Raw genomic sequence first — 25841 nt, 5'->3', positions numbered from 1 at the left:
GTGTACGCGGCATTAGTGTTTTGTACACTGAGCCTGAACTGTTATGTTTGACTCCTGTGCACATGCATGGGAGTGACATCATTGTGTCCTAGCCAACCAACCAGCCAAAGAGTCGGAACCTGGATAAAAGACTGGGACAGGATGGCAGAGCCTGTGCCCGATGGGAGCACTGAAAGTGCAGCACTGGAGGTGGTCACTTTCCAAGTAAGTCTGCCATAATGTGCTAATATGTTGTGCCTACTAGTATATTATAGCTAAAAGCTAAAAGGTCCTGGGGCCCAATAAAAAAAAATGGCAGATATTAAATTCCACTTTGAGTTTTGTATTAAAGTGTTATTAAACCCAGGAGCCTGCATTCACTTTAACTGGCCTCCCACAGTACACAGAACATGGAAATGCAATTATTTTAGTAAATACAAACTGCTAAATATTACTAAACACCTTTTATCATCAGCAGTATATAGCAGTCCTATGACTTCTATCAGTTCATGGTTAAAGCTTGCAGGAGGAGGTTTAATACTGCACTGCGCTGTCCTATCAGGATCCAGGACCCCCGACCCTCTGCCTGGACAGTGCTAATTTGCCCTGTGCTGAATACATGCACCCTCCCAAGAAAACAAAAAACTCTCTAGCAAGACACACCAAACTGAGCATATGCAGCCTGACTCTAAAGGCTCTGTTTTATCTGGACATGTTCTGGAGTCCAGGGCTGGTGCAAGGATTTTTGACACCCTAGGCGAAACCTCTTGGCTCCACTACTGACTCCACCCCCTTTGCTCTGCCCGTGTATACCCCAACTTTTTAATGAAGCACCCATTCAATGCAGCCTCACTAGCGCCCATCAATGCAGCCTCGCCAGCACCAATTAATGCAGCCTCACCAGCGCCCATCAATGCAGCCTCGCCAGCACCAATTAATGCAGCCTCACCAGCACCCATCAAAGCAATTAATGCAGCCTCACCATCAATAGAATTGAATAGAAATACTTTAGGAGTGGAGAAATCCATCCTTATAAATGAACACTAACCAGTTCTCTTTAAAAAGAAGAAGAACCCATAGCTTTCTTTTTCGAGTCCAAGAAATACGCTGGAATACTTCACTATATATTGCCTGCATTCCAGAGCTGTTAACACCAAACTACTCCAAAAATCAAATATTTCCCAACTGAATAAATACACTGGGAGTCATTCACCTCCATTTGGGTCACATTCTGTTGGTGCTTCATTTATCACATTGTCCAAAAGTACACAGCGAGGAAAGACAATATATTTTACTACTGCGTGTTACACAAATAATGAGCTGTTTGGCAATTTTGTAAACATCAAGATAAAACGCACAGTTATGTATATTTAGTGAGTAATCACCCTGGGAAATATTTACTCAGACATCCAACTGCAGCGTGAACATTTTTTGCTTTAGAGAGGTGGGGAAGGATTAAGCCTTCATGTACACTGGCCTACATATAAATACCTGTATATACCTTCGTTAGGCAGGTGCTGGCACTCTCTCCTTCCATGTTTTTGTGTTTTAGGCAGTGGTTTGGCTCACTGGGACTTGTAGTTCACCGCCTCCACATGTATTCCTTTCAGGAAGCTCAGAGTTGTGCAGGTGAGGTCAGAGGTAGCTTCCTCTTGGTTTGCCTGGCAAACACCAGAGTGCTCACTGCTGATTTGCAGCAGGCTCTGTCCTCTAATCTCAGCCTCCAGCTGATCAATCTGCTGCTCTGCTGTGTTACTTGTCTGTTAGCCCTTGTACACATGGTCGGAGATTCCGACAACCAAATCCGTCGGATTTTGTCCAAAACTGTTGCATACACACGGTCGGACAAAGTTGTCGGAAAATCCGACGTGATGACGTTATTTCCTTACGACGGGACTACGTTCACGCTAGTAGCCAATAGCTTTGGTGTAGGAATTTGATCTGAGCATGCATGGCACTTTGTCGGAGCATTTTGTCGGAGAATTTTCCAACAAGTTGGAAAACTTGGTCCGTCGGATACTCCGACGGAAACAGTCTGATGTAGACCACACACAGTCGGAATATCCGACAAAACGGTCCGATCGGACACATTCCGTCTGAATCTCTGACTGTGTGTACAAGGGCTTAGACAAAAGCAGTGATAGCCAGGTCTTCTATGATGGTGAAAGAATGCATGCAGTATGCATGCAGTATCTGGGGGTTCTATCAGCCACAGTTCCAGTAGTCCCATGGGTCAGGTGGCGCAGAAGGAGGTTTCAATGCAACTTTCTTCTTCAGTGGGATCGTCACTCCTTCTACCAGAAAATCTATCTGCCAATTCCGATAATCTAGTCCCTGGTTTGGTCATGTCGATCTTCCTATGCAGAGAAGAATCTTGGCTCTCTTACAGCATCTTATCTCCCAGGTCCTAGGAATGTTTTAGCAGATCACTTGAGTCGAGGTTTTGAGGATCACAATGAATGGAGCCTGAATCGACAGATCTTATGGCATTGGAGGAGAATTGTCAACTGCCTTGCTTCTTCTCCTGGATCTGGCATCCACAGGCGTTGGGTCAAGGTGCTTTGTCCAGGTCTTGGAACTTCCCCTTGGTTTTATGTGTTCCTGCTGCTTCCATTGGCTCTCAAAATCCTGCTGAAGATTCAGCGAGCAGGATCACAGCAATAGTAGTCTTACCTTACTGGCTCAGGGAGCCGTGGTTTCCTCTGGCTTGAGGGAAAACTTTGGCTCACCAATCCCACTGCCTCCTTGTCAAAATCTCTTTCTGCGGAGTGGGGCCTGACACCCGAACTGCAGGAGGATGACGTTAATAACTTGGAAGTGAGAGGGAGGCTTTAACTGGCTTGGGTCTCTCGGGCAGTGTAGTGGAGACATTATTACAGGCTCGTAAGACGTCAACGAATGTAACCTATCACCAGATCTGGAATACTACAGAAAGGGGTTGGTACCTTGGATCTCCTTCAGTGTTTGTAGTTTCTGCAGAGTGGTCTCTAAGGGTTAGCTTATAATTCCCTGAAGGGTCAAATCCCCACTTTGTTGGCTATGTCGTGTACAAGATATGCTCTACATCCGTTGGTGATCTGATTTTTAGGGGCAGCCATAGAAATTAGACCTCCATTGAAATAGTTTTTTCCAAAAGAGGACTTAACACTAGTCTTGGGAACATCGCTGGTTCCTCCATTTGATCAAGCTTTCTCTTGTTCATTATTTCTTTTTAAAAGTTTTTTGTTTTTGTTTTTTACTAGCTGTTGCCTCGGCCAGAAGAGTCTCTGAGTTGTGCACCTTCTCATCTAAAGAATCATATTGTTTGGTGCTCCCAGACAAGATAGTCCTTAGGCCGATACCAAGCTTACTACCTAAGGTTGCCATATAATTTCGTATGAACTGGGAGGTCATTCTCCCAGCCTTTCCGGCGGATATAGCTGATGATGAGTGGAGTAGGTTAGACCTGGGCTCTGCGGTTTCAACCTACCTGAAATGGACTAAAAGCAGATCAGCTGTAGTTTTTCCCAATGGGGCCTAAAAGGGTATGCAGGCAACATCCAGAGTTTTGTCTTCCAGATTTGTCAAAGACCATACATATTGCATACAAAATGCTGGCCCTTCCTCCTCCTTCAGAGATCAAAGCACATTCGATGAAGGGTATGGCAGCATCCTGGGCCGCATATGCAAAGTTCGCCCCTGAGTTAGTTTGCAGAGCAGCAAGCTGGAGCGCGCCCAACACCTTCTATTAGGCATTACAGGAAACATTTGACTCTATGGTTATTACGGTGGCTGTCGCCCATTAAAAATTTGAATAGCATTGCATTGAGGGTTTGGCTTATTTTTTGTCTTCCCTCCCTTTTTAATATTGCTTGGTACATCCCATAGTAGGCTGACATGGGGAGGTCCAGGAATAAGGAAAATTGTTATCCATACTTACCGTAATTTTCCTTTCCTGGATCCTCCCCATGTCAGCCGGAGGATTCCCACCCATTTTTTTTTTTTAACAGTTAACACAGTTAACGTCTTTATTAGAAAAAAAAGGTATAAAAGGTGACAATGACACAGTACATGGACAACAGATACATATAGTAAGTTACAAGGTCTGAGTTGACAATATAACTACAGCTAGCAGACATTAATTTGGCCATATGATAAGAATTATCAATTTAAACATATCAGTATTCATAATCCTGGTAGCAATTACAGAATTACAGTGGGAAAAGGGAGGGGGGGTTCGGGGAGGGAGAAATGATGGGGGGGAACGGTGGGGGTGAAAGAGGGGGGGTTCGGGGGGGGTTATCATCCAGTTTATCCGTCACAAGGCGGGTATTTTTTGAACACTGGTGTGGGCAGACAGCCGCCCTTTATGGGCTAGGAAAAAGGTGGTCCTGGAGGGGTCAGAGGGGGCGGGGCTGACCCATAGTAAGCTGACATATGGAGGATCCAGGAAAGGAAAATTACGGTAAGTATGGATAACAATTTTCCTTAATGTGTGCATGAATACATAGGATAACAGTTTACTGGCTGCAGAAAAAAATGCCTGAAGCCAAAAATAGCAGCTGTAAAAACGTCCAGTGTGCATGAGGCCTAGTGAATTAGCTAAAATTTGAAGTTGTGATTCAAACACCTCTATACAATATACTGGACTATAAATGCGCTTAATTCCATTAAGTCTACCCAAACATATTCCCCCTATAGCAAGTTGCAACCAGTGATTGAAACATGTTAAAATGACAGCTCTGTGCAGTGCAGTAGAACTTTACTAAGACACTTCACTGTTAGTCAGGTTTTTATCTTGCAGAAGATTATGGAGTGTTAAATTTGATCTGAACTCAAAAGTTGGCCATACATTACTGTATATAATTTTCTTATTCAATTTCCTTTAGATTTACCTTCAACTGGGTAGTAAAATGGCCTGCTTGATTGCATACAAATTGAAAGTGTTTAGGTTTGACCTCATATTATTTTATCGTGACTGCGACATTATGGTGGACACATCAGACATTTTTGACACATTTTTGGGACCATTGTCATTTATACAGCAATCAGTACTATACAAATGCACTGATTCCTGTGTAAATGACACTGGCAGTGAAGGGGTTAACCACTAGGTGGCAGTGTAGGGGTTAAGTGTGTCCTGGGGTGTGTTTCTAACTGTGGGGGGGGGGGCGTGGCTGTTTGTGACATGTCAATGATCTCTGCTCCCGATCACAGGGAGCAGAGAGTGACACTGTCACTATGCAGAAAGGGGAGATGCTTGTTTACATTAGAATCTCCCCGTTCTTCCTCCACACGAGACGATCGTGGGTATCCCCGCAGCAATCGAATCCGCGGAACGCGTGATCCGACTCACGGAGGTCCATGTGTGCCGCCAGCGGTGCACACATGGTGGCACAGCGACAAATTTAAAGGAACTACAGGCATTCCCATTTGCCTGTCCGTGCCATTCTTCCAAATGTATTGTGGAGGGAAGGGTGAGGGACCAAGTGGGGTTGCTACCTCATCCCTATAAACCAAACACATATTAATTAAGGTGGTAATTAGACTCACTTGGTGCCTTATCTGCATTAAATTAGCCTCAGAACCTGTGTAATTCATATGTGTTTGGCTTTAAAGGGATGAGGTGGCAACCCTAGGACCAAAGGAAGGTTTTCGGAACTATCTGAACACTTGCCTTCCCCTCCACAGTGGTTGACCATTGGGGGCCTCCCATGGACAAATGTCTGACACCCAATCTGACTGTTTTCAAGCAATGTTCAGCTAATTTAGATAGTAATCCTACAGGGGAGGTCTCTGACCTCTTGGTCGGGGGGGGGGGGCGGGTGTTACACAACCAACTTGCCCTTTCAAGGTATGGATGTTCTCGTTTGAGTCAAAGAAAGTGTACCAACGGGTGTCGCACTTCCACAGTGATTGGTGACCATTAAGGGAAGGTGATTGTTCACTCACAGAATATAGTTTATTTCACCAAATGTTTTCATATATATATATCTATATATATATATATATATAGATATATATATATGCTAAAAGTTGTAAAATGTATGTGCAGCCCTACAGAGCACCGTACACACTGGCAGCATGAGAGCTGAAACAAAGCTGCTGTTTAGGAGGAGAGACATGGCGTTTGCTCTGTGTCTCTCTTGTTTGTTGGATCTCATGTTATACGCAGACCCACCAGGTCCCATAAACCTGTAAAAGATCCCTGCGGTGTATCTGCACATGCGCTGGAACATGGCAGCACCAGAAAAGAGCAGGGATGACGTACGACCAGACTAGAATAAGGCAGTTCATAGCCAGTAGCCAATAGCTGCCCTCGCGTCAGTTTTTCGTCCGTCGCACTAGCATACAGACTAACTGATTTTTCGACCGGACTTGAGTCTGTCGGACAGATTTGAAACGTGTTCTAAATCTAAAGTCTGTCTAAATTTTTCGACAGCAAAGGTCCAATGAAGCCCACACATGGTTGAATTGTCCAACGGATTTGTTCCGTGGGACCTTTGCTGTCGAAAAGTCCAGTCTTGTGTACACAGCATAAGAGGCACATTGAAAGTGAATAAAAAATCTTTATGTAAAAGTAAAACACTGCAATTAAACATTTAAAATTCCTTTATACAGTGCCTCCAAAAAGTATTCACACCCCTTAAAATGTTCCACATTTTGTCATGTTACAACCAAAACGTAAATGTATTTTATTGGGATTTTATGTAATAGACCAGCACAAAATGGCACATAATTGTGAAGTCAAAGGAAAATTATAAATAGTTTTCAAATTTTTCTTTACAAATAAATATCTGAAAAGTGTGAAGTGCATTTGTATTCAGCCCTCCTGTGTTAAAACTTTGTAGAACCACCTTTCACTGCAATTACAGCTGTAAGTCTTTTTGGGGATGTCTCTACCAGCTTTGCACATCTAGAGAGTGCCATTTTTGCCCATTCTTCTTTGCAAAATAGCTCAAGCTCTGTCAGATTGGATGGAGAGTGTCTGTAAACAGCAATTTTCAAGTTTTGCCACAGATTCTCAATTGGATTTAGGTCTGGAATTTGACTGGGCCATTCAAACACATGAATATGCTTTGATATAAACCATTACATTGTAGATCTGGAAGTATGTTTAGGGTTGTTGTCCTGCTGGAAGGCGAAGGCTGTCTTTCAACAATAGCTTTCTTCTTGCCACTTTTCCATAAAGGCCATATTTGTAGAGTACACGACTAATAGTTGTCCTGTGGACAGATTCTCCCACCTGAGCTGTGGATCTCTGCAGTTCCTCAAGAGTTACCATGGACCTCTTGTCTGCTTCTCTGATTAATGTTCTCCTTGCCCGGCCTGTCAGTTTAGGTGGACAGCCATGTCTTGGTAGGTTTGCAGTTGTGCCATACTCCTTTTTATTTTCGGATGATGTATTGAACAGTGCTCCGTGAGATGTTCAAAGGGATATTTTTTTTTTTAACCTAACCCTGCTTTAAACTTCTCCACAACTTTATCCCTGACCTGTCTGGTGTGTTCCTTGGCCTTTATGATCCTGTTTGTCTACTAAGGTTCTCTAACAAACTTCTGAGGGATTCACAGAACAGCTGTATTTATACTGAGATTAAATTACACACAGGTGGAGTCTATTTACTAATTAGGTGACTTCTGGAGGCAATTGGTTCCACTAGATTTTAGTTAGGGGTATCAGAGTAAAGGGGGCTGAATACAAATGTAAGCCACATTTTTCACATTTATTTGTAAAAAAAATTGAAAACCATTTTATCATTTTCCTTCCACCTCACAATTATGTGCCACTTTGTGTTGATCTCTCACATAAAATCCCCAAAAAAACACATTTACGATTTTTTGTTATAACATGACAAAATGTGGAACATTTCAAGGTGTAGGAATACTTTTTCAAGGCACTGTATTTCCATACCTCCCAACAATTTGAGATGGGAATGAGGGACACCTACTAACAAATGTATGTAGGTACAGGACATGCCCCCTGCCACACCCCCTTAAAGGAGAATTAATAAAAAAGAAGGTTAATTAAATCCACAAGGGCTTTTTTTTACCACTACTATTCCTTTATATTGGCTTTTAACATTTACAAATGCAGCAATTTAGAATTTAGATGAAAGGTTTAGGACTGGAAAACACTTTTTGAAAGATAAAAAGTGCATTTTATATACGACTATATAGATCAGACAAAAATAATGGACACATGAGGAAGAAAGAGGGACAGAGGGACATTGCACAAAATCAGGGACAGTCCCTCGAAATCAGGGACAATTGGGAAGTATGTATTTCTGTTCTTTTTAAAATCGGTTCCATCTAGACAGTAGCTGAACAGCAGCGACAGTTTCAATAGTAATAAATCACCAAGCATAGAGAAGTAACTTATACAGGTACATTGAAGCTGGCTGAGAGAGAAAAAACGACTATACAAACAATCCAAGCACTCATTTTACTTCAACAGATCAGTGCATGACCTGTGCATATATTAGTAGATACCCCAGGGTAAGTGTTATCTCAAAGGACACAATAGGTATTGGCTAGGGGTGGTGAGGGCTTGACAGTATTAAGTTGAATAAGGTCTACAGCATCAATGCCAATAGACAATGGGGTCAGACATTTCCCTGACCGCGTGTATTGAACTATTCACATCTATGCAATGAATCAGTAAGGCAGGCCATAGACAGAGCACATTTCTTTCCTGCAACCCCCATATGGGCTGACTGACCCTATCCCCTCCTACAGGTTTCTATTTGCCGGTAGGACTGTCCATAATACTGATGGACTATTGGGAAACTGTGGGACTAGCCATCAATACTACTAGAAAAAAATAAATTTTAAGATAATCTCAAAGCATATCTTAACCCAAAAATGTTTATTTTTTTTTTATTAATTTATTTATTTCAGGTACTTATATAGTGGGGTATGTATTTATATATATATATATATATATATATATATATATATATATATATATATATATACACATGCATACCCCACTTTTAAATACACAATGGGGTTTATTTACTAAAGCTGGAAAGGGCAAAATCAGACTCACTTCTGCATAGAAACCAATGAGCTTCTAGCCTTGGCTTGTTTGGTAATAAAACCTGGAAGCTGATTGGTTTCTATGCAGAAGTGAGTCTGATTTTGCACTCTCCAGCTTTAGCAAATAAACCCCATTGTGCACGTAAAAGTGGGGTATGCCTGTATATTTTACATTCACATCAAATATGTAATATTTTGCAGATTATCAGTTCTTAGATGTGGTGGCTGCATTCGTTTTCGCCTGGTAATCCTGCGCATAACACACTAAAGCTGGCCATATACTGGAAAATTTTCGAGTGAACATCCGTACAAACATTTGTGTGTGAATTTGTACCAAAATTCTCATTACATTCAAAAGTGCTTCAAAATTTCACTCACTTTTAGCATTCAATTTTGCAACAAATCAATTTTACCGAATGAAAACCACATATACAAAATTTGTTAATTTGAGAACATTTTCAGTAATGTTTACATTTTCTCATCACTGCGGTCAAAGACAAATGTCATTTTGATCCCCTCAAACCAATAGAAAATCAAAAATTCAAAATAAAGATTTTGAACAAAATTCTTTTAGTGTATAGCATGTCCTTAAATGGCTACACTTACTCCTTCGCTGTATCTATGGAGCCAGCCATGGTTGTCACCTAAACAGGGCTTATCATGGATAACAGATTTTTATCTTCTGTTCAGCTCTCTAAAAGTCACAAGGACACTTAAAGTCATTGTAAAGCTTAATTTTGTCTTAAAATATATAACAAACATGTTATACTTACCTCCTCTGTGCAAGTGTTTTGCACTGAGCGGCCTGATCCTACTTTTCTGGGGTCCCTCAGCTGTGCTCCTGGCTCCTCCTCTTCTCAAGTGTCCCCACGGAGAGCTGCATTCCATGGGGTCACTCGTGCGGGTGCACTCCCGAGTCGGCCCCCCGTGTCACTGGATTTGATTGACAGCAGCGGGAGCCAGGGGCTCCCACTGCTTGAATCAATCGAATGGGCACAAGAGACACTGTGCTCCTCCATGTCGCTGGAACAATCGGGTTTAGGTAAGAAAAAAGGGAGGGTCTGGGGGGGTGAAGGGGGGGGGGGTTTGTGTGCTGCAGCACAAAGTGTAAAACCGTGAGGGTTTACAACCCAGTTAATTTCTGGCACGATCAGCATGCACTTTGTGTAGTTGCAGAAATGTTCTTATCCTGAAACAAGAAAACGAATACAGACACCACATCTAAGAATGGATAAACTGGAATATATAACATTTTTGTTCTTAACCACTTGCCAACCATGCTTTAGATGAATGATGGCTACAGCGTGGCCAGCCAGTTCTGGGACGGCGTTGTATGATTGTGATTGCACCCGCTGTGGCACACGGGTGGTGCGCTCTGTGATTGCTGTGTCACTAGCACGCAGTTGATCACATATCGGGGTAAAGGGCCAAACACAGCGGCCTTTTACCACGTGATCAGCTGTGTCCAATCACAGCTGATCACGATGTAAACACAAGCTGGTTATCGGCATTCCTTTCCTCATGCTGACAGCATTAGGAGAGGAGGGGAAAGCCAAGTACCACTTTTGTAAAGGGACATCTACACTGATAATCAGTGTCCAGATTATCAGTGCAGTCCCAACAGTGCCCACCAGTGCTGCATATCAGTGCCCACCAGTGTTGACAATCAGTGACCACCAGTGCTGCTAATTAGTGCTCACCAGTATTTCCTCATCAGTGTCACCTATAAGTGCTACCTACCTATCAGGCCGCATACCAGTGCCCATCAGTGCTGTCTACCAGTGTCCATCAGTTTTTGCCTCTCAGTGCTCATCAGTACCACCTATTAGTGCCCATCAGTGCCACCTATCAGTGCCCATCAGTGCCACCTATCAGTGCAACCTCATCGGTGCCTCCTCATCAATGCAGCCTATCAGTGCCACCTATCAGTGCCCTTCAAGAGGAAGTAAACCCTGATGAGTTTACTTCCTCTTTCATTCCCTGCAAAGGCAAAGCATAATGGACTACTATGCATCGCATAGTAGTCCATTATGTGTCACTTACGTGACACAGGAGCCAGCGATGTCACCGCTGCCCCCTGTAGTCTGGCGCATCCATCTTCTCGGTGGGGTCTCGCTGCTCCGCCACTGTCATTCGGCGAAGCCGCGATGACGTCACTCCCGCGCATGCGCACGGGAGCCGACGCGCACGGCATCTTCGTCGTTGACGATGCCGCGCTCAGTACGCCTGCGCGCCGCTGTCTACGGCACATGCGCCGTTGACAGCAGTGCCTGTCTTTCGGCAAATATCTCCTAAACCATGTAGGTTTAGGAGATATTTCTTGAACCTACAGGTAAGCCTTAATCTAGGCTTACCTGTAGGTCAAAGTGTGTTGTAAGGGTTTTCAACCACTTTCAGTGCTACCTATCAATGCTCATCAGTGCTACCTATCAGTGCCCATCAGTGCCACCTATCAATGCAGCCTCATCAGTGCTTCCTTATCAGTGCCCATCAGTGAAGGAGAAAAATTACTTGTTTGCAAAATGTTATACCAAACTATGAAAAACCTTTTTTTTTTCAAAATGTTCTGTTTTTTTGTTTTTTTTAGCAAAAAATAAAAATCCCAGTGGTGATTAAATACCACCAAAAGAAAGCTTGATTTGTGTGAAAAAAATTGCTAAAAATTTAATTTGGGTACAGTGTAGCATGACTGCGCAATTGTCATTCAAATTTCAACAGCGCTGAAAGGTGAAAACTGGCCTGGGCAGTAAGGGGGTAAAAGTGCCCAGTAGCCAAGTGGTTAAGGTTAGTTATGTTTTATAGAGACCACTCATTCTCACCCATCATTGCAAGGACCCTCTGCTGTCCTTTCCTTTGTCACAGCAAAATTCCCAGTGAATCCAGGTATGTGGGGAGCATGTGACCTCCTCCCATGATGCAACGCCCCTGGCCTAGCAGACAATTTCAAGGCTTAGACACTGTCACATGATAGAAAGGGTGACATCATAATTCATAACCCTTGTATAAGCTCCAATAACATTTGACAAGGCAAAGTGACAGAGTCTCTTTAAGGTACAATCAGGAACCTCTTGGTCCCTTCATTGGCGTGACCGCTGTGTTTTAAGACACCTAGGTCTTACAAGACAATTACTGGGCATTCACAGGCTAGAAAAACCCCTTCAGGACCCATTGCTATTAACTAGGGTTGTCCCGATACCACTTTTTTAAGACCAAGTACAAGTACCGACACTTTTTTTTAAGTACTCGCCAATACTGATTACTGATACTTTTTTTAATGTCATGTAACAGTGGCACTAATATGCAACATTGATGATGTATGGACTGTGTCAGTAGTTTTTATTTTTTATTTTTTTTTACAATTTGTTACAATTTGTTTTTATTTTATTTTTATTTTTTTTACAATTATTTTTTATTTTTTTACAATGCTTTCTTTTTTTTGGGGGGGGGGGGCAGGTAGTGGACGTGTCAGTGTGTTTTTTATTTTATTTGTTTTGATTTTTACAATTTAACCTTTTCAATATTTATTTATTACAATTCTTCTTTTTTTTTTATTTTTTTATTAGAACAGGAGGTAGCGGCTCCTCTCCATTCATAAACTGAAGCATCATAAACATAGTTTACGATGTTCAGTGACAGTTATAAATGAACAGAGTCGGTGATCACTGACTCTGTGCATTTGGAAAAGGAAGGAGCCGGTAAATAACATATTTACTGGCATCTTCCTCTGCTCTCCATCCTGACAGATAGAAAATAGAGGGGCGGAGGAGCACAGAGGGGACTGGAAGAGGATATGGGGGACATTCAGGGGTGATTGATGCGGTGGTGGGAGGAGTTACAATCACCGATTCCCCCCTGTATAGATTTCAATAAAGCAACTGAAAGCCACGGGAGGGAGAGGAGGAGAAGCGTCTGTCAGCTGTTTTATTGAAATCTATACAGAGAGATCGGTTATTGTAACTCATCCCACTGCCGCATCGATCACCCTTGACTGTCCAGGTATCGGATCATTTGCCCGAGTACAAGTTCTCAGACAAATGCTCGGTATCAGCACCGATACCGATACTACCGGGACAACCCTACTATTAACCCATACTAAGTGCACATCGGAGTCCTGTGGCCAATATCAAGCTCCACCAGCTCTTATGCTTACTGAAGATTCACAATGCCTCCGCAAGATGTTTCTAGAGGCATCGTCCATCCCTGTTCCTAGTCCATGCCAGATATACTACAGTTTCCAGGGTTAACCCTTATTATATAGAAAACATGCTTATTTACTAGATTGTAAGCTCTAGAGCAGGGCTCTCTGATTCCTCCTGTATTGAATGTTATTGTAATTGTACTGCCTGCCCTCATGTTGTAAAGCACTGTGCAAACTGTTGGCGCTATATAAATCCTGTATAATAATAACAATAATTTACACATGATACAATCCAGCCATTTTATCCATGCAAAGTGGCTCCACCTTATAAATTCACAAGCAATACTAGAAAAAAAAACTTCTTTAAAAAAATCACTTTGCTATACATTATTTGCATCTAAACTGGGTACACGCGATATGCCAAAAAGATGCCTAAAATGGTTCTCAAAGGGGTTATTTACTGACATAGCACGTCTCACCCTGTGAGGTCTTCTCTTCAAACATCCAATCATATTTAGGGCACATTCACACCATTTTCGTTGGGTAGCACAGTCCCAATGCAAAGACAATGGGGGAAACTGGAGCACTCAGAATCGGGTGCAGCTGTAGTAACCAATCAGCTTCTAACTTCAGCTTGTTCAATTAAGCTTTGGCGATAAAACCTAGAAGCTGATTGGTTACTATGCAGAGTTGCACCACATTCTGTGTGCGCCAGTTTTAGTAAATCAATTCCAATGCGCCTTGTTTCCTATAGTGTTTCAGCACAGCTGGTTGTGACCCAAACTACTGCATCCCACACCAGTGTGGTTAATAGAACTTAATGATAATTTAATAATGTTCTAACAAAAGCAATAATAAAAAATGAACATTGCAATGCTCCAAGAGTGCTGATTTACTAAAACTGGAGAGTGCAAAATCTGGTAGAGCTGTGCATGGTAGCCAATCAGCTTCTAAGAGCCCTTTTACATTGCTCTGTATTATTATTATACAGGATTTATATAGCACCAACAGTTTGCACAGCGCTTTACAACATGAGGGCAGACAGCACAGTTACAATACAATTCAAAACAGGAGGAATCAAAGGGACCTGTAGCAAAATCTTCCTAAATCTCCACGGTTTAGGAGATCTTTACAAAAAAGCCGAGCGCCGATGACTATGGCACATGCGCACTTTGGAAAGGGCGCATCGTGTTGTTTCTAATAGGGGTCAAGCCGTGACAGGCGGCTCCCACTCACATGCGCAGGAGTGACGTCACGCGACTTCGGACAGCCACAGAGCCAGAGTTTGCGGTCCCAGAAGGAAGAAGGGTGAAGCTGGACGGTCGCTACTCGTGAGGACAACAGTGACATTGCAGGCTTCGGTTTGCAGGTAAGTGACACATAATGGGTTAGTATGCAATGTATAGTAGCCCATTATGCTTTACCTTTGCAGGAAACCCACCAAGGTTTACTTCCTCTTTAGATGTGCCTTTTTTAACCCCCCTAGCGGTAATCCCGAGTCTGGCTCGGGTTGGGAATTTACTGATAGAAGCGGTAACCCCGAGCGAGACTCGGGATCGCTTCGCTCGATGCAGGGGAGGACGCAGTGAGACTTACTTACCTTGTCCCCTGGATCCAGCGATGTCCTCCGCGCTGTGTGATCGAGTTGTCCTCCGCTCGATTCACAGTGCCGAATGCCGCCGAGCTCCGTTCCCTGCGACGTTACGGCGCACGGGAGCGGAGAACGGCGGCAAATTCAAGAAAGTAAAAAGACACAAAACACACACAGCACTGTAATCTTACAGATTACAGTACTGTATTAAAAAATACACACCCCCTTTGTCCCTAGTGGTCTGTGCAATGCCCTGCATGCACTTTTATATTATAAATACTGTTTTTTTCTGCCTGGAATTTGGAGATTGTCCATAGCAACCAAAAAGTGTCCCTTTTTTAGTGTTTAGTGTTTAGGGATTTGATTACATTATTGAATAATTTTTATTATTCTTATATTATAAACTTTATCATACCCGGGATGTCTGCTAGACTCTGGTTTGAAGAGATTTAAGAGCGTTATTCCTAATGCCACGTACACACGATCAGATTGTCCGGCGAACTTAGTCCGCCGAAATGCATTTCAGCTGACAATTCGATCGTGTGTGGGCTTCAGCGGACTTTTCCAGCATGAAGTCCGGCAGACTAAGAAAGTATTTTTGCACTCCAATCTTCCCGTCGTACTTGGGTTTCAGCGGACAATACGTTCATCAGTATGCTAGTATGGCGGACTAAGAATGACGCATGCTCAGAAGCAAGTACGAAAAAGGAAGCTATTGGCTACTGGCTATTGAACTTCCTTTTTCTAGTCCCGTCGTACGTGCTGTACGTCATCGCGCTAGCAAACGCCGGACTTTCTGTGTGTCCGTGTGTGGCCAAGTCCGTTCGGTAGAAAGTCCACCAGACTATCCGCCGGATTGTTTGCCGGACTAAGTACACCAGACAATTCGCTCGTGTGTACGCGGCATAAGAATTACAGGACTACAAAATAAAACGCCAGATTTCCATGCAAAATAATTGTACCGCTTTCAGCACCTAATTCCAGACTGAATCATACCGCCAGGGAGGTTAATCATCAACCACGTGAGTTGTTAAATGTTGTACCTTCATTAAATGTAATCATATTGCTACACTTAGAGGCGCCTCTCTTCTCTTTTATACTCAGTTGTGACATGACGCTACTTGTATATGAAGACATCGCTTGTATATCAAGTCAAAATTTATTAAAAATTTTGCTCGTCTTGCAAACCTCTCTCAAACCAAGTTACTCAAAAACTGAAGTTTTAATGTATTAAAAAAAAAAAAAAACTGAAGCTGAAAACTGATGTCTGAAGTGAACACAACGCAATAAAAATTGTATTTCAATATCGGTATCATCCAAGCTTTCAGTCCAGAAAAAATATAAACAGGGCAACTGAAGGCAAATAGATTGTGCACTTTGCAGGTGCAGTTGCTCTAGATTTGGCAGCACCTGGCAACATTTGATATGGCACAGTGGCTGCGTTTGATGGGGCACACTGGGAGCAATTGATAGGCACAGTGGCGGAAATTGATGGGCACAAGTGGCTGCATATGATGGGCACAAGTGGCTGAATTTAGTGAGCACAAGTGGCTGCAATTGATGGGCATAAGTGGCTGCAATTGATGGGCATAAGTGGCTGCAATTAATGGGCATAAGTGGCTGAATTTGATGGGCACAAGTGGCTGCATATGACAGGCCCAATTGGCTGCATTTGATGGGCACGAGTGGCTGCATATGATGGGCACACGTGGCTGCATATGATAGGCACAAGTGGCTGCATTTGATGGGCACGAGTGGCTGCATTTCATGAGCACAAGTGGCTGCATATAATGGGCACAAGTGGCTGCATTTGATGGGCACAAGTGGCTGCATTTGATGGGCACAGTGGCTGCATATGATGGGCACACATGGCTGCATATGATGGGCACAGTGACTGCATATGATGGGCACAATGGCTGCAATTGATGGGCACAGTGGTTGCATTTGATGGGCACAGTGAGGCTGCATTTAATGGGCACAGTGATGCTGAAATTGATGGGGGGGGGCTTCAGTATTTTTCAGCACCAAAAATTTTGAGCACCAGCAGCCACTGGTAACAAGTATAGAAACATTCTCCGGATGGAGAATAGGATTCAAACAAACAGTATATGAACAAATCTAGACCAATTCACGGTCACTTTAATTGTAGTATTTTTTGTAAGACCCAACAATTGCCTTGCAGAGTATGTGGGAGCAATAGTAAGTTCATTAGTTGCAAAGATAAACACTGATGAACAATAAATATTTTTTTTGGCAGAAGTTGCTGCCTTGTAATACAGAGCAGGTGTTTCATCAGATTTGGCGACCCGTCAGAATGTATAACCGAAGTGACATCTTGCTACACCCCGCACTCGCCCACAGTAAAGATAGAGTGGGAAGGGGGCAAGCAGACATCTTGTTACACCCACCTTAGTTTTACATTTTACACTTATTTTTAACTGTAAACTAAGGTTATATAGTGAAATACAGTACTTAGAACTCCATTTGACTGTTTAGATGTCTAATTTTAAAAGCAGCAGCAAGTCTGCTGATCTCACAGGTTTTCTAATCTGACAGAAGTTCGCTGCTTTTAAAATTCGACATCTAAACTGTCAGACGGAGTTCTAAGTACTGTATTTCACTATATAACCTCAGTTTACAGTTAAAAATAAGTGTAAAGTGCAAAACTCAGGTAGGTGTAACAAGATGTGCGCTTTCCCCCTTCTCAGTGTATCCTAACTGTGGGTGAGTGCGGGGTGTAGCAAGATGGCGGTGACGAAACGTCACTTCCATTCCGTTACACATTATGATGGGTCACCAAATCTGATGAAGCACAGGCATGGAGTTTGTATGTTCTCTCTTGGTTTTAGGGTGTCCTGATTTCTCCCACAATACACAAACATGCTGGCAGATAAACAGATATCTGTCTTAAGCTGGTAAGCTGGGCATAGAGGGTGTGATTTTCACACAGTCAGTGTGTTGATGAGGAAATCCCTCCTGTGGAGCTATTGTGTTCTTCAGGCGGGGGGGGGGGGGGGGGGGGGGGGCAGGAAGCCAACCCTGCCGGGAGAACACATAGTGATGTAGCACCCTCCACATTAGGTAGGTGCTAGTTGAGGATTTTTGTGAGTGTAGGAATATTTAAGCAGGCCTAGCTGGAAGCTAGGTCTGTTTGTTTTGATTTGTGTGGGCTGGGAGTGCCTCAGAGTCAGCAGCTGGTGAGAGAAAGAGAGAGAAAGGGAGAGGGAAGGTGAATCTGCCTGGTGTGTGTTAAGGAGCCCTGACCGATCCCCAACCTGGATTGGCAAGGGGCAGGACTCCTTAAATACCTAGAGTTAGGCCAGCTGGGGAGGAGTTGTCGGGTGGAAGAGCTGAGGATGGAGTACTAGGCTTTCGGGGCCTTTGAGGGATCTCCCCAGTCTAGGGGTAGTGACCTTGGGCCTGGGGCTCGGGTGCAGGGCGGAGCCCTCCAGAAAGCTTGGAGGCTCTGAACAGGAGTCACAGGAGGCGCAAGAGAGAACAGCGGGAGCTAGTACTGCCAGACAAGCCTTCAGGAGGGATCTACCGGTTGCAGCCAGGATGGCTATTGAGTGACATGCACAGTCAGGAGGACTGGTGAGGCACGCCTGAGAGAATTGGAAGTGTGCTGTCTGTGATGGGTGCAGAGCCAGCAGTATGGACTGTGATGTTATGGGTAGTGGAGTCGGGCAGCTGCAGCCAAGATGGCTGGCAGGGCCTGAAGAGGACTGACTAGGTGCCACCTATAGGACAGCTGACACAAAGGACTTTCTATTTTCCTGCTACACCATAGGGTACCTGTGGTCCCCGCCTGCAAAGACCAAGTTACTGGGTCCCGGCTGAGTTAGTGTCAGGCCTAACCATGTGCTAGCTGCTCCTGGGAGCTAAGAGTTGTGCAGGAGGAAGAGAGAGAGGAATCTGGAGAAGTCTCATGTACATAGTTGTCCCAATTGATTACTATACAATCCACCCATTGATTAATACAATCTACCAATTGTCTATTCAAAAATTCCATTGGGCATCCCATATTTCCTTTACCCCATCTGAGTTAATTCCCTCAATAACAAGCACATGGACTGTTTTCTGCCTGAGAGTGACTGAGGAGTAACCGCTGGGCTGGGCAGGGTGACAGGTGGGCCACATCACTTAGCAGCCCCTACGGGGGTACAGCTACAATGATTACATGCAAAATTTGACATACTAGCTGTACCGAAGTCGATCTATGGATTGATTTGGGTACAATTAGCCGCACTCATAAAGGGTTTGAATCTTGGGCGGTCACTACTGAACTGGCTGAGTATCGAACCATATGTGGCCGGCTTTAATGTGCACATAGTGATGGCATGAATGGCACTCAGTCTGGCTGTCCTCTCCAACATGGTTGGCTGGTCGTTGGCAGTGTTAACTTCATCAACAAAAATGTTTTTGTCAAAGTTTTCATCAGGGGCTTTTTTACAATGACCAAAACAAAATTAAAAGTATGAAAACAGGATGAAAATGTGAGGCACGGACGTTTACCTTTGTGAACTAACTTCCGGTTTTCACAGAGATGAGATGACGAGTGATGAGACAACAGCCAGAGACCTGAGAGTGGGAGCAGCCCTGTGCATTACAGGCCAGCCAGGCCTCCAGAGTCCCGACTCATGAGGAGACCGCCAGGTGCCCAGAGCAGAGCAGACTGTGAGTGTGAAGTACATTACAATTACAATAGGCCTGAGGCCTCTCCACGGTCCACCGTCTATCCAGAGCACTGTGTCCTCCTCTGACCACTGGCAGTGGCATCCAGGGCACTGTGCATTACATCCCTCAGACCACCATCCAGCACTGTGCAGCATTACAGGCCTCCTTTGACCAATGACTATTGGCAGTGCACTGCATGGTGGCACTGGCATCATCACGATCACGCAAAGAGTTTTTATTTTTTTGTATTTTTTGTTATTTTTATGTTACCCTTTACCAATATTCTTGAAGAAACAGTTTTACTTAAATAAAGACATTATATGATGACTACATCTGTGTCTGTAGTACATGTTCAAACCTTAATACCATAATAATAACATATTTGATTTTTCACTCCAGCAGCGGTACATAATGAGCTTGGAAATTGTAGAGAAATGCTTAAATAATGCATTACAGTTAAATTACACCCATTCGAGTTTAGACAACTAAAATTAGTTTTAGTCTACTAAAATGATTTTAGTCTACTAAAATGTACTGGAGATTTAGTCGACTAAATACGACTAAAACTAAAATGCAACTTTAGTTGTAAGACTAAAACTAAAACTAAATTTGTTGCCAAAATGAACACTGGTCATTTGCAGAGGAAATTTGAATAAAACCCCCTTATTAAGCTGATGTCAACTTCTTATTCTTTACCTCCACAACCACCTTTCTTTCTTCATTAACAAGCTTGCAGGTTTATAGCCCACTCTGCAGCATCTTGTGAACCAGGGACTTCCGTGTATGGTGAAATATTCTATAGAAGTTACAGAGAATGTAGCTGTAGATCAAATACAGGTATTGCATTATTTTCCAAAGACCCTACATTCAACTACTATGGAAACTCTTTAATGTTAGTTTTATGGACATAGTAGAAGACACTTGGCGTCAACTATTAGCAACTGCAGAGAAAAAAAAATCCTAGTGATAATGTGAAGATGTATCTACCAGGGGTGGTGTCAGCAGGACTAGGAAACAGTGTAAAGATGATCACAGGCATTCAATTAAATTCTCTTAATCCAGCTTTTTTTTGGCCATTTCAAGTGACAGTCCAATGTCTGCAGAACAAATCTTGGTAAGTCACTATTGTTTTTCGTGACACTGGGACCAATGGTGTCACTAGGGTTGGTCTCACCTGGTGCTGTAAAATCAGATGACACCCCCCCCCCATTGGGCTCTCTCTCCTGTCTAGTGAGTTGAGGGGTGTCACCTGGTTTTACAGCACCAGGGCCAGCAGCGCATGGTTATGGTGTGCACCCCAAACTGGCCCCTGGAAATTATGAGGTTGGCACAGGTGTGTCGATCTGGGTGCTGTCATGGATGGGGGTGTCACCCCTGTGGTGGGTGTCACCAGGGTGCGGTCTGCACCCCCATGGCAATGCCACTGACTGGAACCATTTGCATTTCCATGTGCAGCCCCTTTTCCTTCTCTATTGTCTCAAACAGAATAGTCAACACATGTCAAAAATCTTTAGATGGCATGAACAAACAGTATCTGACCATTCTTTGCTATCTATGGCAAGCTTTAGGCTACCCACAGACATAAGGTAGTGTGAGAAATAGACATGTGCATTCGTCTTTGTCCAAATGCATTTTCATCCAAATTTCTGGGATATTCGTGTTCGTTTTAACAAACGATAACGAACGTCCAGAATCCGAAAACCGAAAGATCCGAACTAAAAAATGCTTTATTTTCATATCCATAATATTTTCACATCGTTGCGACAACAGTTCGATATAGATAGCTAGAAGATTCGACATGACAGTGACAATTAGCGATCTGTGTCTATCGAACCTGTGGTTGAATGTGCCTAACCTAACTCTATTAGTCCAAGATTATTCGACGTAGAGAAAAAAGATTCGACATTATAGAGACATGAAGATTCGACGAAGCAGCTAAAAACATACGATCGCCGTAAGCGGACATTTACGGTCAAATGCTACACCCATAGGCTATAGAAGAATTCTAATGTTGTTTGACTAATAATAATAATTAATAATTAAAATTATTACTAGTCAAACAACATTAGAATTCTACTATAGCTTGTGGGCGGAGCAGTCAAACCGGAAATGTACGATCATGGTGTCGTACAGTTTAGCTACTTCGTCTAATCTTCTTAGAATATCTGACAGACACCATAAGCCTTCGATTGACAGATTTGACCTTAATTAATTTGGATATTCGGACCAATTTATATTTTAACAAAGCAAAATAAATAAAAACTAATTTCTGGAGTAACTAAATAAATATATTTTTCTGACGAAACTGAAATTCCGAAACAAAATATTTCAGTGTGCACACGTCTACTGACAACCGCACATTCTGACATAAGCATGCATGTGCATGAGTATGTTCTGTAAAAATATTCCTGGTCCCAACATTTTGCCAGGGGAACTATAGAAACTGCATGGGAACATCCGTATTGGATGATCAATTATACACCCAAGTTTGATTGGCCAGGACGTGCCTAGAAAATCAGATGTACAATTGTTTCTCAATTTGTCCATTATCCCATTACCAGCCATCAGGCAAGAATTCAAGCAGGCCTTAACAAAACAATCAGGCCCTTGACCCCTGCTCACTGGATAGACACATGTATTATATTATTACATATGCTTGCAAGTAAGTACTACTTATGCCGCGTACACACAATCGGACTTTCTGCCGGACAAGAGTCCGTCTGACAATTTGATCGTGTGTGTGCTCCAGCGGACTTTTTCTTCCCAAAAGTCCGGCGGACCTAGAAATAAGCCCTTGTACACATGGTTGGACATTTCGACAACCAAATCCGTCGAATTTTGTCCGAAACTGTTGCATACACACAGTCGGACAAAGTTGTCAGAAAATCCGATCGTACTTAACGTGATGACATTATTTTGTTACGACGGGACTACGTTCAGGCTAGTAGCCAATAGCTTTGGTCCAGGAATTTGATCTGAGCATGCGTGGCACTTTGTCCGATCGGAATTCTCTACACATGATCGGACAAAGTCCGATCAGAGCATGTTGTCAGAAAACTTTATAGACAAGTTGGAAAACTTGGTCCGTCGGATACTCCAATGGAAACAGTCCGATGGAGCCCACACACTGTCAGATTATCCAACAACACGGTCCTATCGGATATTGTCCATCGGAATATCCGACCGTGTGTACAAGGGCTAAGACTGGTTTCAAATTTGTCCGCCGGACTCGGCTTTTAGCGGACAATCCGTTCATCTGTGTGCTAGTCCGACAGACTAAAACCGACGCTAGGGCAGCTATTGGCTACTGGCTATGAACTTCGTTATTCTACGTCATCACGTTTGAATCCATCAGCCTTTTGGAGTGATTGTGTGTGGCCAAGTCCGTTCATTTGAAAGTCGGGCGGACCTCCGCTGCAAAGTTCGTCGGATTGTCCGCCAGACCAAGTCCGTCGAAAAGTCCGGTCGTGTGTAAAAAGGGCAAAACTTTAGAACCCATCACTGAGGACACAGACTGTAGCCATGATGGGATCAGATACACTGAGTATGTTTTAAGTGGTCAATTGTAATATCTAACATTATTTATGTACAGCGACTTTCAAATTTACCAAGCCTTTCCCCTTCAGATTCATACAGTAAAAAGGCAGGGGGTTCCCGTGTGATTTTTACTTGCACCATGTCATGCTCAAGATGCAGATCTGAGAGTAAACTTGCCCGAGCTTGCTGCTGGGAATCAACATATCGGCTCCATCTATGCTGAAGCCTGCAGCGTTTTATAGCTGCTCTGGGTGGACCCATTAATACAATCTCTGGATTAAAGCCAATTGTATGTTTTGGGGAAGTGTCCTTCACCTCGCTTTACATAGTGTAGGACATCATGAGGTTGTTTTGTTTTGTTGATCTGATTAACAGGAAGAATTGTTTGGACACGGCTGGAATTCTGAGTCACTGTCCGCTCTCTTCTATTGTCCATGGTGCATTCTTGGTGCCAAGAACAATAGCTAATGAGGGCATGATGAGACAATCCCAACAGCAGATGAAGGACAGGGCTCAGGAGATTGAATGTCTTGACTTGTCTTTGGAGTTTTCAGTCGCTCTGCCTGGGGCACAGAATCATTTGTAGAAATTGTAATGACCCAACCTAGGTATGGATGACATGGGAAGCCTCCTATACTGCACAGGTCATACACAAAATATTAACTTATTCCTGAAAACGCCACACTGGTCCTACTAAGATGTGAGAAATACTTTCACAGTGCACCATATCTATCCAACAAGTGTTTCTTACCAATTTTGTCTCTTTGGTAGCAGTTAATATTCGAAATAAATATTGGAACGATCAGCATCCCGTGGGTGAATGTCAAGTGCTCTTGTGTTGTAAATTTGCCAATATTGGCGAAATGCATGCCCATCATTTTTACACAATCCCTTAAGAATTAATAAAATTACAAACTTTTTTTTTTTGTATTATGTACGAGGGTTCTTTAAAAAGTTTCCGCATTTTTTTAACCAAGTTATATATTTAAACTTTTTGAAGACCCTCTCGTAAATAATTTTCCAAAATATTTAACTAATAATTCATATAAGTTAAGGAGACAGGAGTACCCTGTGAATTTGGTGGCAGGACCATGTAGACCAAATAGTTATTCCTCAACTCTCCATCCGTGGAACTACAAGTTCAAGCACGCCTTCCCATAAATAAACTGTCGGACCTCAGTGACAGAAATTCCATTGCAGCTGCAAAATCGCAAGCTGAATATTTCTGTGGTGCACCATCTATGCACAGTCTGAAGCTAATGTAATTCTATTATCAAACATATGGCACAGCGGTAAAATAATAGTCAGAAATAGAATACATAATCAAATGCATTTCTGTGGAATAATCACATTATAACACACCAGCACACTAAATTAACTGAATGCAAAATGCAAAAAAAAAAAAAAAACATTTATTAATAATAAACATAAGCATATTAATTAATAAAAACTTGAAAAGTTTTATAAACTCATTGCAAATAAATAAAATTCAAAGACATATGTTATATAAGTGCAATTCATGTTTTTGTAAAAAAAAAAAGAAGATGCGATTATTTATGAAATAACTAGAAAAGGTGAAATAAAATAAAATCCTGTATGCAGCAGAGTGGGGGGTCACTGACAGTACAGCTTGCTGGACAAGAATGCTAGTGATCTAAATTGCTGTTTGTTTGTTTTTTTGTTTGTTTTTTCTCTCCTTGGCCCACCTGAGCCCACCCGCCCTATGCACCTCCAGTGCTCAAGATCCCATCCCAGAAGATGGCCGTTTTGTGCAGCAGAAGAAAAAGCCTTTTGTTGCATGAACACAAAAGCCAATCTCTCTCTCTTTGCCTTGCCAGGCCCTTTCCCAGCAGTGCACACCGTCCCAGCGGCCTCCGGAAAGCTCTCCAGGTAGAAACAGTCCAGGTCAAACTCGCAGTCAGAGACAACGAAAAACTTTCTCAAAAGCCAAATATTCCAGAAAAAAGTTTCTGATTGGGGGGGGGGGGGGGGGGGGAGCTGCAGGGGGTCAGCAGGCTCCGGCTCCCTGCGGATCAGGTCCTACAACACAGAGCAAAGAGGGAAAAAAAAAAAAAAAACTTTCCCAGCTTGTGACTGCCACAAGATCCCAAAACCTGTATGATCACTTACTTGTCCGTCTCCTGTGACATGTTTGATCCAATGAACTCTCCCTTTATCTTCTCTCTAGCTCTCTGGTGGAACTGGACTTTCAAGTCTGTGCAGGTAAAGGTGTGTGGAAAGGAAAGAGATGGCAGAACAAGAGCTACTGGTAATTCTACTTTTTTTTTTTTTTCCTTCCACCCCTTCCCCCCCTCCTTGTTTTTTTTTTTTTTTTTTTCTTTCTCTTTCCCAGCCCAGCTAACAGGTAAGAGACAGGTAAAGACACTCCCCCAGATCGCCCGTCCCATTCTCCACCTATTTTCTGCAGTCTATCTGCTAGCACTGAGCCTTCCACTCTACTGTATAGCCGTGACATGGGACTGACAGGGGTACGCCTGTGTACAAACATTCTTACACAGATAGAATTATTTAATCCGGCCAAGCAGAGAGCGATAATAACAATGCATGGAGTGCGGCAATCCTCAGCCCATTTTATGGTGGTCTGGACACAGAAAGAATACTTTTTATTTTTTGGCCAATAAGATTAATAAATATACTATACAGTATACTACTATAAAACAATGTATAATACTGTATTACAATATTTACAAATGATCTTATAGTATATATTATAATACGTGTCTATATACGGAATATGTATATAAATATATACAGTATACTATATTACCAAAAGTATTGGGTCGCCTGCCTTTACACGCACATGAACTTTAAGCCCCTGTACACACGGTCGGAGATTCTGCCAACCAAATCCGTTCGGATTTTGCCCGTCGGATTTAGTCC

The 25841-nt window shown here is 42.9% G+C and overlaps 1 protein-coding gene across 4 annotated transcripts in view; it reads right to left on the bottom strand.

Annotated features, from left to right (window-relative positions):
- The window catches only part of GRHL2 (grainyhead like transcription factor 2), a 138395-nt gene extending 113170 nt beyond the window's left edge, over nt 1-25225 (bottom strand). For all 4 annotated transcript variants that reach the window (XM_077493120.1, XM_077493121.1, XM_077493122.1 and 1 more), the window contains exon 1: nt 25071-25225. In XM_077493120.1, coding sequence (XP_077349246.1) covers nt 25071-25090 — 20 coding nt within the window. In that variant the 5' untranslated portion in view covers nt 25091-25225. The remainder of the gene's footprint in view (nt 1-25070) is intronic.
- Nucleotides 25226-25841: the final 616 nt, after the last annotated feature.

This window comes from Lithobates pipiens, unplaced genomic scaffold (genome assembly GCF_037356315.1).
Source record: "Lithobates pipiens isolate NorthernLeopardFrog02 unplaced genomic scaffold, aLitPip1_a1.2 Scaffold_19, whole genome shotgun sequence".
Classification (NCBI taxonomy): domain Eukaryota; kingdom Metazoa; phylum Chordata; class Amphibia; order Anura; family Ranidae; genus Lithobates; species Lithobates pipiens.
The sequence above is the reverse complement of the archived record's forward strand: the minus strand, read 5'-3'. Positions and strand labels throughout refer to the sequence as shown.